The sequence below is a fragment of the Aspergillus karnatakaensis genome (genome assembly GCF_047715665.1).
Source record: "Aspergillus karnatakaensis strain CBS 102800 unplaced genomic scaffold BJY04scaffold_15, whole genome shotgun sequence".
Taxonomy (NCBI): Eukaryota; Fungi; Ascomycota; class Eurotiomycetes; order Eurotiales; family Aspergillaceae; genus Aspergillus; species Aspergillus karnatakaensis.
In genome coordinates, this window is record NW_027395727.1 from 522,813 (window position 1) to 535,478 (window position 12,666).

At 52.4% G+C, this 12,666-nt stretch overlaps 2 protein-coding genes across 2 annotated transcripts; both read right to left on the bottom strand.

Moving 5' to 3' along the window:
* Nucleotides 1-924: 924 nt before the first annotated feature.
* On the bottom strand, nucleotides 925-9,108 carry BJY04DRAFT_216631 (type I polyketide synthase; the record flags this gene model as incomplete). The annotated part of the gene is made up of 7 exons (XM_073715810.1): nucleotides 925-1,773; nucleotides 1,825-2,142; nucleotides 2,190-3,955; nucleotides 4,005-8,050; nucleotides 8,100-8,433; nucleotides 8,484-8,628; nucleotides 8,680-9,108. 7 exons carry the CDS (start codon nucleotides 9,106-9,108, stop codon nucleotides 925-927), a joined length of 7,887 nt encoding a protein of 2,628 aa, XP_073573144.1.
* Nucleotides 9,109-10,506: 1,398 nt separating this feature from the next.
* Nucleotides 10,507-12,575, bottom strand: BJY04DRAFT_185377 (cytochrome P450). The gene is made up of 6 exons (XM_073710757.1): nucleotides 12,429-12,575; nucleotides 12,214-12,364; nucleotides 12,094-12,153; nucleotides 11,785-12,042; nucleotides 11,347-11,709; nucleotides 10,507-11,298 (listed from the first exon to the last, which is right to left on the bottom strand). Exons 1-6 carry the CDS (start codon nucleotides 12,510-12,512, stop codon nucleotides 10,649-10,651), a joined length of 1,566 nt encoding a protein of 521 aa, XP_073573145.1. The 5' UTR covers nucleotides 12,513-12,575; the 3' UTR covers nucleotides 10,507-10,648.
* Between the last annotated feature and the right edge of the window lie 91 nt (nucleotides 12,576-12,666).

Sequence of the window (12,666 nt, forward strand, 5' to 3'; positions counted from 1 at the left end):
CAATTACCTCCACCTCAACAGTTGAATAATTTGTTGTCGATTCTGCAGTCAGAGAAAAGCCTCCTTTAATCAGCAGAACCAGCAAAACCAGGATATATCGTCATCATCGACTACGTACCCGATGGGCCTGACCCAGACCTCCAAGTTTCAACACAACCAAGATTTTCATAGATCAATCATCAGAGTTTTCACTCACTAGATGCAGTGATTACAGGCACAAGGCTGATAAACTTTTCCTTTCGAACCGTTGGGTTCAAAAAAAAAGGCCATGCAGATGGATCCAGATTCTAGGGCCCATCCAGCCGGCTCTAGTTATCGCGAATAGTGCCTGCAAAAATCGTATATATCTCCCGCAGATATGACAGCTCAGCTATACTCAGCTACGCCACTGCGATGGGCTTTGATTCAGACCGGTCTTTATAAACGTGGCTTTTGGTTCATTTCCGGGATCTCGATCGTCGCCTATTTCTTCTCATTTCACCCTCGTTCCTGGATGTGTCGCAAAGCGGCATTCCGGTCCGAGCAGTAGTTTCTCGATAGTTGGGAAAGACCCTGCCAACCATTGAAGTTGCGGTGCCTGACATGCTATGATATATCATAGCTCCATGGTATCCACTCGTCGCCATGTCAGCTTGATGTTTTCCATCAATGTCCGTCTATCGGCGTAAACCCTCTCGCACAGTACATTTGTGCTGCTTTATGTATGGATAGCTGAGTCAGCTGCATGATCGGCATATCTTCGCTTCTCGCATGAGGAAAGAAATCAAAACACCAACTCCACTCTGTCTCCATCGATCTCGACCATCATCATCCTGAGATTAACCTACGTGCGAGTGTAAACTGTGAACGACGCAAAATGAACACTGAAATTATTATGACTCCTTCCTAGATAAGATCTATCTCGAAGAACACGACATGTAACATCTATTTCTTCTCTTCTAACCCAATGCTCTTGGCCACCACCGGGCTCTTCTTTGCTACGTTCTCGCTCAGAATCAAGAGACTTTTGCTCTGAAGGACATCGATGACCGATACTTCCGACCCTGTCTGCCCAAGAAGCCAGTTCCGCAGTTCGACAGCAACAAGTGAATCCACACCGCAGGCAGACACAGGTTGCTCGGGATCAATATCCGCGTCCGATACCATGAGGTTCTTGGCGAGCTTTCCAATCATTGCATCCCGAATGACCGCCACGGCGTCTGGGAGTGACTTCACAGTAGTCCTGAGAAGCTCCTGGAGGCTCGCTTGCTGCGCACTGCCCCCAGCTCCGCCCTGAGCTGCCGATGCTCCCGATCGAGCCTGCCGAAGGACGGAAAATATGGGGGCTTGAATCCATGCCGCATCCGGCACCTTTGTTGTCAAACCAGTGACGATCTGGCTGGGCTGCTTGTTGTGCAGACCATCAGCGATAGCCAGCTGAATAAGGCCAATCATCCGCTCTTCGCTGATTGTTTCATGGCCCATGCGGTTCAAGCGTTCGCGGACCCCGTCATTCTCGGAGACGTATCCAACGGACTCGATGATACCGAGATCAAGAGAAAGTGCGGGTAGGCCATTCGACCGCCTGTGTTTCGCCAAAGCATCGAGGAATGACGAACCGGCAGCGTAGTTGGTTTGACTGGAGTTGCCAACCACGCCGACGGCGGAGGAAAGCATCACGAAAAAGTCAAGTGGTTGTTCTAGCAGACTTTGGTGGAGGTTCCACGTCCCTTGAACTTTGGGATATACTGCGTTGAGGTATTGCTGGTATGACATATGCTCGAAGACGCAGTCCTATCTTTCGGTCAGTTTCAAGATTGATTCAGCGATCGGAAACAAGCTTACATTCAAAACCATCGCGCCTTGAACGATACCCCGGATAGGCGGGAGGGCCACGGCAGCGTCATCGATGGCTCGTGTAACCGCATCTGCATTTGAGATATCACACTCGGGCATGAGCACCTTGCAGCCGGCCTGTGCGAGGTCCTCAGCCAGTTCTCCGGCTCGTGGATGATTAGACCCCGACCTCGAGAGGATGATGAGGTTCTTTGCTCCTTGCTTGAGCATCCAGCGGGCCAATGATTGACCAATCCCCCCTAGTCCTCCGACAATAATGTAAGAAGAATCGTCACGGAGGAGGTTTTCCGGTCGACGTGAAATTGCCTAAGAATGGTTAGTCTTGTTTAAAAACCACGTACCAGACGACATACCTTGATAACATCACTGGGGTTCGGCTTAATAACCACTTTTCCGGTATGCTTCCCGGCCTGCATAAATCGGAACGCCCTTTCAACTTCGGATATGGGGAACACAGTAACTGGATGCACAGCGCGGATCTTCCCCTCACTCGCAAGCTGCATACAATTCTCCAGGATCGACAACAGGTGCGCCGGTCGGAACCGACCCATGTAGGTAAGATCAATTGCAGAAAACGACACGTTCCCTTGGAAACCGCCCATCTCGAGTCGGGTGTTGATCTCGATATCTCGCTTTCCGATCTCAACGAAGCGCCCGAACATGGCCATACACTTCCATGTGGCAGAAAGCAGCTGGCCGGACAGAGAGTTCAACGCAACATCCACACCTTTGCCACCGGTTGCGGCCATGATCTCGTCAACAAAAGAGGCATTTCGGCTGGAAAAGATGTGGTCCTCTGGAATTCCATAGTTGTCCATCAAAAGCTGGGCCTTCTCTCGCGAGCCAACTGTTGCGTATATCTCTGCACCGACGAGCTGGGCAAGCATGATAGCTGCCTGTCCGACACCACCGGCTGCGGCGTGGATCAGGACTGATTCTCCCTTTTGCAGATGGGCTGTATCATATAAGGAGAAGTATGCTGTGCTGAAGACCATCGGCATCGTTGCAGCTTCTTCAAACGTCATCTCGTCTGGGATTTTAGCGACGGCGATGCCCAGCAGGCGAATGTAGTTTGCATAGTGACCGCGCATCATGGCTGCAACACGATCACCGACCTTAAGATGGGTCACATTGCTACCCACCCTAGAGATAACACCAGAACACTCATAACCCATAATCGTTTCGTTCAGTTGGCCCATGGCAATCATAACATCTCGGAAGTTTAACCCGAAAGCTTTCGGCTCAACCTCGACAAAATCTGCCGGAAGAGGCTCGTTACGCTCAAAATCGTCAACGAATCGAAGAGTATCGAGGAGACCTGCGGTGCCTGTCTCCATGCGAAGCGGGCGGCCTTCTTGATAGAATGGTTGGTCCTCCACTGTTGGCTCACCGTTGGTCTCAAGAAGGGCTTTGTTTGCTCCAGGATCCGGAAGTACACGAGGGACATAAATCTGACCATTTCTCTCGCTGTACTCGAAGTCGATGTTGGCGGACTCGGTGTTGCTGTCAAAGGTAGCCTCCACAATCTTGGAGATAGTGCTTGTCGATTCGGTCGTGTAAGGAGAAGCCGATCCCATCTCCAGATCTAGTGTAGCATATCGGATTCCTGCATTTTCAGTTCGTAGTGTTCTCAAGAGACCAGTTATCATGGCGGCATCCGGTGTACTGCAATCTATCGTTCCGCCTCGCGTCACCCACAGCACGCCTTTGGCAGTGGTCAACAATTTCCTGAGACTAGAGAAGTCTTCTTCCGAAAGATGAGCAAGGATGGGCTTCTCCATCTCCGCAACAACGATGTACAGTTTGCCACTCAGTTCTGCGTCGCCATGGAGAGACGCGACAACTGGTAACTGGCCAGTAACAGCCTCAATAGAGGACGCAAGCTGACTGACCCATTTTTCTGGCTGCTGTTCCTTGCCAAGGACAATCACCGCTGGAGGGTATTCCTTGACCTTGGTGTCCGGGATTCGGTTTGACAGGAAAACACTGTAAACGTGATCCTGTTCCTTCGGAGCGTCGAGCATGAGAGCGTCCTGTCCAGTGAAACCATTCCGCTTGAGCAGATCATCCCAAGCAGTCAGCGTCAGCTTCGGACTTAGTCTACGTTCTTCTTCTTCACCTACAAATAGTCAGCATCATGGTCAATATACCTGCAGAGGTATGTATACCTAACCACCAGCCGGGCAAAACACCAAATGTCAGAGATACGTCCAGCGTGTCTCGCGTTCCCTCGACGATCAGTAGCTGGCCCTCTGGTTTCAACAGCTTCTTTACATTTGCCATCGTCCTGTCCATGTTGACAGTGGCATGGAGCACGTTGCAAGCTATCACAAGATCGTATTTCCCACACTCCACGGATTGACTTGCTGGATCAGACTCAACATCGAATTTCTTGAAGCCGAGACGGTCATCCCAAGCACTCAGCTTGTCCTTGGCCTTCTCAAAGAAACCAGAACTGATGTCCGTGAAGTCGTAATGAGCAAACCGGGGGATTCCATCCTCACCAGTCAGGGCTTGTAAAGCAGGCAGCGTACAGCCGGCTGTACCACCACCGATTTCAAGGATGGTGGCCCCTGGGTTCTTGTGGCCAAGAAGACGAAGCAAACTGGCTGCATGGGTGTATATGCGCTTCATACCGAGCGCATGCTCGTAATATTTGTGAAGCAGGCCGCCCTCCATCATGACCTCTAGAGGCTCCACATCCTTTCGAAGGATGGGTAGAAGGTTCTGCCCAACCCGGACGCACATTTCACCATTCACGGATTCAGACTCAACACGCGCAATGAGGCTGTCTTGCTCCTCGAGAGTTGCCTTACGCCAGGCCGAGTCTCTGAGGTCTGGGTGGCTGTCTTGTTCTGCAAGTTCTAGCTGAGCCGTCATCCAGTTGAACATTGAGACGCGATGGCCTTCAAGGTTGGCCTTGTCTGCGTCGGTTAGCTCGTCCAAGGCACGCTTGACGAGGTAAAAGCAGGCTTGCTGGAGATCAGAGGCGAGCTTCAACTCTGACTCATCCATCGTCGTCTCTGATAGATCCGCAAAATCGCCGCGCCTCATAAATGAAACGTCCCTCTCGAATGTGACGTTGAAGCAGAGGTTTGAGGAGTCTTCGTCCTTGATCTCTTGTACGGAGGTACCGAGGGAAGACAGCGACAGCTCTTCAATCTCCACCACTGGTACATAGCGCCCATCGCCACCCTGAACGGATGTTGAAGAAGCCTTTGCGCCGTTTGAGGGGTTACCCTCGGCGATAGTGCTGACCCTCAACGTGGACCCAGGGACATTACTAATTTCCCCTGAGACAAATAGGGACTTCACAAAGGTGGGAACCATGATTGACTTCTGCTGAATGCCATCTTCTGCCAGAGCAGGGTAGATAGATTGGAAGATGGTGTCAAGTGTTGTGGGGTGGATGATGTGTGGCTGTTCTAGCTGGGATGGCATCACAGCGGCTGTATCGCGGATGGACACTGTTGTGAGGGACCGTTTAGTGCCGTGCTGGATGTTGACGAGGTTCTGGAATGTCTCGCCGTAACTTATTCCCAGTTGCTGAACCCCCTCGTAGTAGGGTTTGGGCTCAATGGACCCAGCACAGGCGGCTTCGCCCTCTGCGAAAAGCTTCGCCGCCGAAGAGTCTATCTGGGAGCTCTTCCAGTTTGTCTCGCTTGCGACCGGTTTAGCCTCTAGCCCAATACGTCCTGAACAATGTTCTGTCCACTCGTCGTCTGTCTCATTTGCGGAGAGGATCTTGAAGTCGTAGGAGTGCTGCGCCTTCGGTAGTTGGTCTTTGCAAGGCACTAGGGAGAGTTGCACCTCAACACCGTCTGCTGTGTCTGGAACCACTAGCGCCTTGCCAATCTTCATCTCATGCACACGGTATCCGGCTGTTTCGCTTGCCGAGCTTTCATGCGTCTGAGCGACGCCCTCAATGGCCATAGCAATGAACCCAGCAGCCGGGTATAGAATGTTGGAATCGACCACATGGTCTTTCACCCATGGTTGATCGGACAAGCGCACGAAGTGGCGCCATGTGAGGACGGCGGGGTTCTGTCCGGGCGATAGAACGCCTAGCAGATCGTGGCGAGCATGTTCCCTCTGACGCTGGAGCCGGTTGGCTCGTGGCTCATGCCAGTACCGTGTCTTGTGTGACCAGGGGTATGAGGGAAGGTCAGGGATTACTCGAACCAGGTCGCTTCCACTTGGGGAGTTGATAGCAGCTAAATCAAGCTGGCTTCCTTTGAGCCACAACGAGGAAGCAACGTTCAACATGCTCTCCCGTGCATCTTGCTTGCGCATCAAGCAGGACACATATGGGATGTTCATGTCCTTTAGAGAGGGCGACTTGAGGATCTGTCGAATAGGCGATGCAAGAGCTCCATGGGGTCCGACCTCAATGAGGACATCCACAAATGCCTTGATCTCTTGTTCTTCTGGCGCAGCACCCCCGCGGCACAGACACTCTAGTGCATCGCTAAAAAGCACCGGTTGGACCGCATTCTTCACAGAGTAGGAGGGGCCGAGCTCCTTTCCGTTTCGAACAACTCCACCAGTGACGGAGGAGACAAACATCACGTCTGATAACTCACCTTGGTTTGTCTCCATGTCAGTCAGTTTGTCAAGGTAACCGTCCATTGCCATAACCATATGGTGGGAATGATATGCAGTATCGACCTTGAGCTTTCTGCCGAACACGCCATCAGCATCCAACTGGGCCTGTAGCTCATCGATAGCATCCAGGTCGCCAGACACGGTTACATTTGACGGACTGTTGACGCAAGCAACGACGACCTTTCCTGCTGTCAAGCGGCTGATATATTCGTTTGCTTCCGCTCGCGAGAGACCAACAGCAATCATACCGCCTCTACCACCAATGAGCTTTGCACTTTGCTTCGCCATAGCACCGCGGTGGTACGACGACATCATCGCTGCTTCTAGAGACCAAGCACCGGCGGCATACGCAGAGGCAATTTCACCACTGGAGTGGCCTGTTACTGCAGTAGGCTTGATGCCCCATGATGCAAGCAGGTCGACCAATGCGATTTGGATAGCTGTGCAAAGAGGCTGGCCCACGGTTGCCTCGTTCACACGAGTGGTTTCAGCATCCCGATTAAGCTCTTCGACAATGGACCAAGGACAACCTTGGGTAGCCAGGAAATCTTCAGCTCGCCGGATAGACTTCCTGAAGACGGGGTAAGCATCCAGGAGCTCGCGGCCCATTGCATACCATTGAGCGCCCTGCCCTGTAAAGACGAAGCCAATCCGCGGCGGCTCAGCTGGTCGTCGTCGTGTGCTGGCTGGCTTGCGTTCATCGAGAGATTTGATGAGGGACTCGGCTGAGTTCGCTGTGACTGCCTGTGTCCAGCGGAATGCTGACCGGCGCTGACCCAGTGTGTAGGCTAGGTTTTCGAGGAAGTGACTGTCAACAGTCTCTTGGCTCTTCACAAAGCTGCTCACGTTTGACATGATTTCATAAAGCGAGTCCTCGTCCTTTGCGCTGAACGGGAAGAGGCGCCATTGCTCTTTTGTATCTGATGCGCCGTTCGTCGATCCACTTGAATACGGCCGCGGGACCAATGCACCCGCACGCTCAAGGATAACATGAGCGTTTGTCCCACCATAGCCCAGACTGTTCACAGACGCCCGAGGGGGTCCTCCGGCTCTAGCAGGCCACGGCGTAGGCGCTAGAGGAACTCTTATATTGTATTCATCCAGAGGGATCTTCGCATTCACCTTCTCAAAATTGATGTTCGGTGGAATAACACCCTTTTGCAGTGCTAAGGAGGCCTTGATGACACCAGCTAATCCACTGGCCGCCTCAAGATGGCCGACATTTGTTTTGACGGAACCAACATAGACGGGGTTCTTCTCCGTTCGTGTCTTGCCGAACACCTTGCCCACAGCCTTGAGCTCCAACGGATCACCCGCCTGTGTGCCTGTCCCGTGGGCTTCAATGTAGTCAGTCTCGAATGGATCGAGCTTTGCCTGTCCGTATGCGTAGCGGATCAACCGCTCGTGCGCAACGGCACTAGGCTGTGTGATTCCATCTGTCTTGCCATCTGAGTTGATTGCCGTTTGACGGATTACAGAGAAAACATGGTCGCCGTCTCGAATAGCCTTATCCAAAGGCTTGATGACGATACAGGCTGCGCCTTCGCCACGGCCGTAACCAGCAGCGCGGTGATCAAAAGCGTACGATTTGCCTTCCGGAGAAAGGAATCTACAATCGTTAGTTGCATTTTCCACCGGACATGTGTGATTTGACATACCCCATGTTACTCAACGCGATTGGCAGATCTGGGTTGAGAATGACGTTCGAGCCACCAACGAGAGCCGCTTCTGACTCTCCGGATCGAATGCTTTGGCATGCAAGATGCAGGGCAACCAGACTCGTCGAGCATCCCGTGTCGACAGTCAAACTGGGTCCTTTGAGATCGAAAAAGTAAGAAACCCGGTTAGCGAGCATGGCCGTGCCCGTGCCGGTTACGTAGTATGATGGCAATGTCTCAATGTCACGGAGCATGGCTTCAGTGTAATCTCGAGTGAAGATACCCGAAAAGACGGCAGTCTTTGTGCCCGCAATCTGGTCGAGGGGGATACCAGCTGCCGTTGTTAGGCTCGAGGTCTCGTCAGGAGCGATGAAGAGTACATACCATTCTCTAACGCCTCGTAACAAACCTCTAGCTGCAGTCGCAGTTGAGGATCCATAGCTTTCGCCTCAACGGCCGAGACATTGAAGAATGGCGCGTCAAAATGCGCAATGTCCTGTGTTAAGAAGTGGCCACCGCGCACATTTGTCTACCGTCGTCAGTGCGTCGCTTGCAATGAACGCCAAAGTCTGCAACTTACAGTCCCGGTCCTGGCGCCGTCAGGGTGGTAGAATGCCTCCTTATTCCAGCGATCACCTGGAACTTCACTCCAGGCACTCCGTGCATTTACACACAACTCCCATAACCGCTCGGGGCTTGTTGCTTCGCCTGGGAAGCGACAGCTCATGCCCACGATGGCGATTGGGACATCAGCAATGTTGCCGATCGGCAAGTCTTGTGTGGTCGTTGTATGGCCGTTCGTGATGCCATTTGTTGTGCCGTTGGCATGTCCATTGACATGCCCGTTGACACCATTCGTGCCACCATTCAGGTGACCGTTCCCATTCAAGCTGGGAATGTGTACACCATCCAAACTGGCATTGCTATTGCCATTGACAGCGACACCATTCCCATGAACGTCTCCGCTCAATGATGGCGTCGCGCCATTCAGATGCGTCGCGGTAACCATCTTGAGTGTTTTGCTAGATGGTTCAGCGGTGCATGAAGGACAGCAACTTGCGCGCTGAAAGTGCTAACTAAGATATACCACGCTCGACGGATGTTCAGCTTATTCTCTTACGCTCATATTTCCACACACATCCACCGCCGACTGAGGACTCAGCAGCAACGATGAATACTAGTCTAAGTCTAAGCCCTTACCAATCTGTACGGAAGTATGCCCCACGGGCTCAACAAGACACCTGTCGGCCGGCTGTATCGCCTGCAAAGAGGTGCTTGCAGAAACTAACAAAGTACAGCCTCACTCGTCAAACTCAATTCTTCTCGGTTGCAGTATGGCAAACCATTGTGACAATTACGGCCATACACAAAACCTCGCCCAAGAAACATGGGTATCAAAACATTGGGGGCCAGATTGTAGTGTCTCGGCTACAATTGCCTCTTATCTTCGCACTTGAGTATTGACGACTGGGTCCTGTTCCTGCGACGCGTCGTGGATACCGGTATACAACGATCTAACAAAGCCCAATGGAGTCGAGAACCACCTCAATATGGAGCATAGATTGGGGGCTAGGATTTACGGTCTCCGGAGCATAGTCCGCCAACTGCGAGCTGCAGTCTGCAACCTCCAGAGTAAGCGCCGAGTCAGGTCTTAAGATGCGCTGCTTCTCCACATGTCCTAGGCGTGGGTCTCCGATTTGAGGAATTTTCCGGACGGCAGACAATGCATTGTAATCTACTCTAAATTATTTTGCAGAAGCGTTGTGACGCGTTTGCATGCAGCTGCAGCTGCAACTGCAGCTTACCAACCTTACAGTAGGCTGCAGAACCGGACGGCAGAAGACCAGGGGCGTGGAATTGAATACCGGTAGGTAGTGGATCCCGTTGTTAATCCGCGGCTGCGGCTGACGCCCCCAAGGTCCGGTCCAGCTCCAGCTGTCCAAGGTCCAACGCCCAACAAGTTTGATTGTGATAATTGCCTTCTTTGGACCGACGGAGTCTCGGTATCAGATCAGGTGGCCCGTTTGCGCGCGCTATTCGTTGATAAGCTCTGCAGCTCTGATCCTGGCTCGGGCGTGCCAGAATTCCAGCAGAGCTGAGGTCAGATCGGCGATTCGGGCTCCAGAATGGCTGGAGCGGGTGGCTGTATTTCGGAGAAATACTCCATCTTGCAAATACAAATCGTGGCTGTCGTATAATACTGCTTTCAGGTACGTCGAAATTACTCCGTGCTCCGTACAGCGTGCTAATATAGCTTGAGCTCTAGCTTTAGCTCTGAGGGCTGTGTTGCAGAAGGCCCACTTCTAGACCTTCTAGCTCTTACCTCTCCGAGTCTTGGGGCTTGGAAGTGAGGGGTTGCGGATGTTGCGATAACAAAAAAAAAATGAGGAGACGAAGACTGCTCTGAGAAAGAGCTGACTGGCATTGCCTGGCTTGCTTTGTGAGGAAAGTCTATCGCTGAGTGTAAGTCCAGCTCACTATGACCAATGGACAGAAGGTAGCAATTGACAGTTAGCAGCATTCCATGTACCCTGTATACAGCTAACTATCTACAGCTCCCTCCTCCGAAATTGCAACATAGGCCCCTCCTTGCCACAGATAACATGGTCAATCATCTGGAATTCATCGACGCGATGCCTTCCGTACTTCCCATTGCTTTTACCACCCCCAAGTTCTCCCTCGATGCCATCAGCTCTCTTAAAATCAAACGCAACAAGCACCCGCGCGACAATAAACATAATCTCCGCCATAGCAAGCGCCTTTCCAATACAGCTCCTCGGCCCAACACTGAACGGGTTGAACGCCGACCGCGCCCTCTCTGTACTCTCATTCTTGTCACCGGATAACCACCGCTCAGGTTTGAACTTGAATGGCTCTTCAAAGTACTTGTCATTGTGGTGAATACTGTAGATACCGAGTCCGACGTCGTAGCCAGAGGGGATGTAGCACCCGTCCACAACATGGCCTTCGGGCGCGATGACTTCGCGCCAGGGGGCACTTGCGACGGCTGGTGCGAGGCGCAGGGCTTCGTCTAGACAGGCGCGGAGGTATGTGCAGCTGTTCAGCGCGGGGCCGAGGGTTACAGAGTCGGGGGTTGCGAATGCGCGGCGAACTTCTTCGGAAGCTCTTTTGTAGGCGTCGGGATACCGCGAGAGGTAGAAGAAGAGGGCGGCGAGAGTTGTGGAGGATGTATCTGAGCCTGTAGGCCGGTTAGTGAGAAGTATAACTGGGCATGCAGCAGACATACCAGCAGAAATCAAGTTCGCCGTCTCAGCAGCCAGCTCGGCCTGCGTGAGTTGAGTCCCTGTCGTCTCATCCTTCGAATGCACGAGTGTCGAGAAGATATCCGGCTTCCTCTCCTTCTCCTCAACCTTCTTGCTCACGGTTGAGCGAATGAACATGATGAACTTCCCCCTCGCAATGATCGAGTGCGGGAAGAACTTCTTGTCGCATCGCTTCCATTTGATCTCCGGCGCATTGGACAGCACCCCAGCACGGATATTCGAGATCGGAATCGCATCAATCACCTCCCGGTTCGGCGCATTCTCAATACAATTCCAGTCTTGCCCGAAGATGATATCGTTGGCGAGGTCAAAGAAGACATAATTACCTTCTTCAGCATTAGCCCACCCTTCATCCTCAAATGCGGACAGAAACACGAGGGAGAAGAAAAGAAAAAACATACACCAAGGCGCCAGGTTCCTCCCCTCAGACCACTCCTGCCCCTCGCCCGGAGCCAGCACGTTGCAAAGTCGATCAACAATAACCTTCACCTTGGGCTCATACGATCGAATCGCAGAATCTGAAAACCCAACACCCAGCACGCGCCGCCGGCGGGCATGCTCCTTTTTATCCCGAAGGGTCATAGTGTTGGCGACGCTGCGCGGCATGACGGCTTCGTACGCGGAGGACTTAGTGACGGCTTTTTCGTTCGCATAGATGTCTACAGTTCAATCAGCCATTTGCACTTTCCGGTAAGAGTGGGGAGGCATACCCCTCACGGCTTCAGCTGTGTTTATCAAGAGTCGATCCGGCGCATAGCGGACTCGGTCGCCTGGTTTTCATCAGTTCTGCTGGGCCTTTATTGTATCGGGTATAGTAGAGCAGAGCGCACCGTATTTCTCATGACACCGCCAGATATCAACATGCATGTCGCCCTTCCATGAATGGTAGGCTGCGTAGGCGTTTGTGAACTTTGCGAGGAAGGGGCCTGGGTATTTGGCGTAGGGGTGGAAGGTCACTCGGTAGATGCATTTTGCGATGATCTGTAGAGATTCAAATGATTAGTTAGTTGTTGTTTCTTTGCATATTGGAGATATGAGGACGTACGTAGAGCACACCGTAGAGAGGGATTGCTCCTAGACCTAGGAGGAGCGTCCAGGTGACTTTCGACAAAGTGATTTCGACAACCATCTTGAATTGTCTTGTCCGCACACTGAGAGCAGTGTAGGAGGAGAAATTGAGAAAGAGAGTATGAGAAGAACCCCGCGGTAACCCGCAAGCATGGACACGAGCACATGCGGCTGGACCAGCAATACCGAGTGTATTTCCACGGCAGCTTCTCAGC

What these genes read in the sequence shown, in the direction of transcription:
- BJY04DRAFT_185377 (XM_073710757.1), bottom strand. Translation starts at nt 12,512, where the DNA reads ATGGTTGTCGAAATCACTTTGTCGAAAGTCACCTGGACGCTCCTCCTA. An exon ending in CTCTCTACGGTGTGCTCTAC is followed by an intron (nt 12,365 to 12,428) that starts GTACGTCCTCAT and finishes GAATCTCTACAG; the next exon opens with ATCATCGCAAAATGCATCTA. An exon ending in CACAGCTGAAGCCGTGAGGG is followed by an intron (nt 12,043 to 12,093) that starts GTATGCCTCCCC and finishes ATTGAACTGTAG; the next exon opens with ACATCTATGCGAACGAAAAA.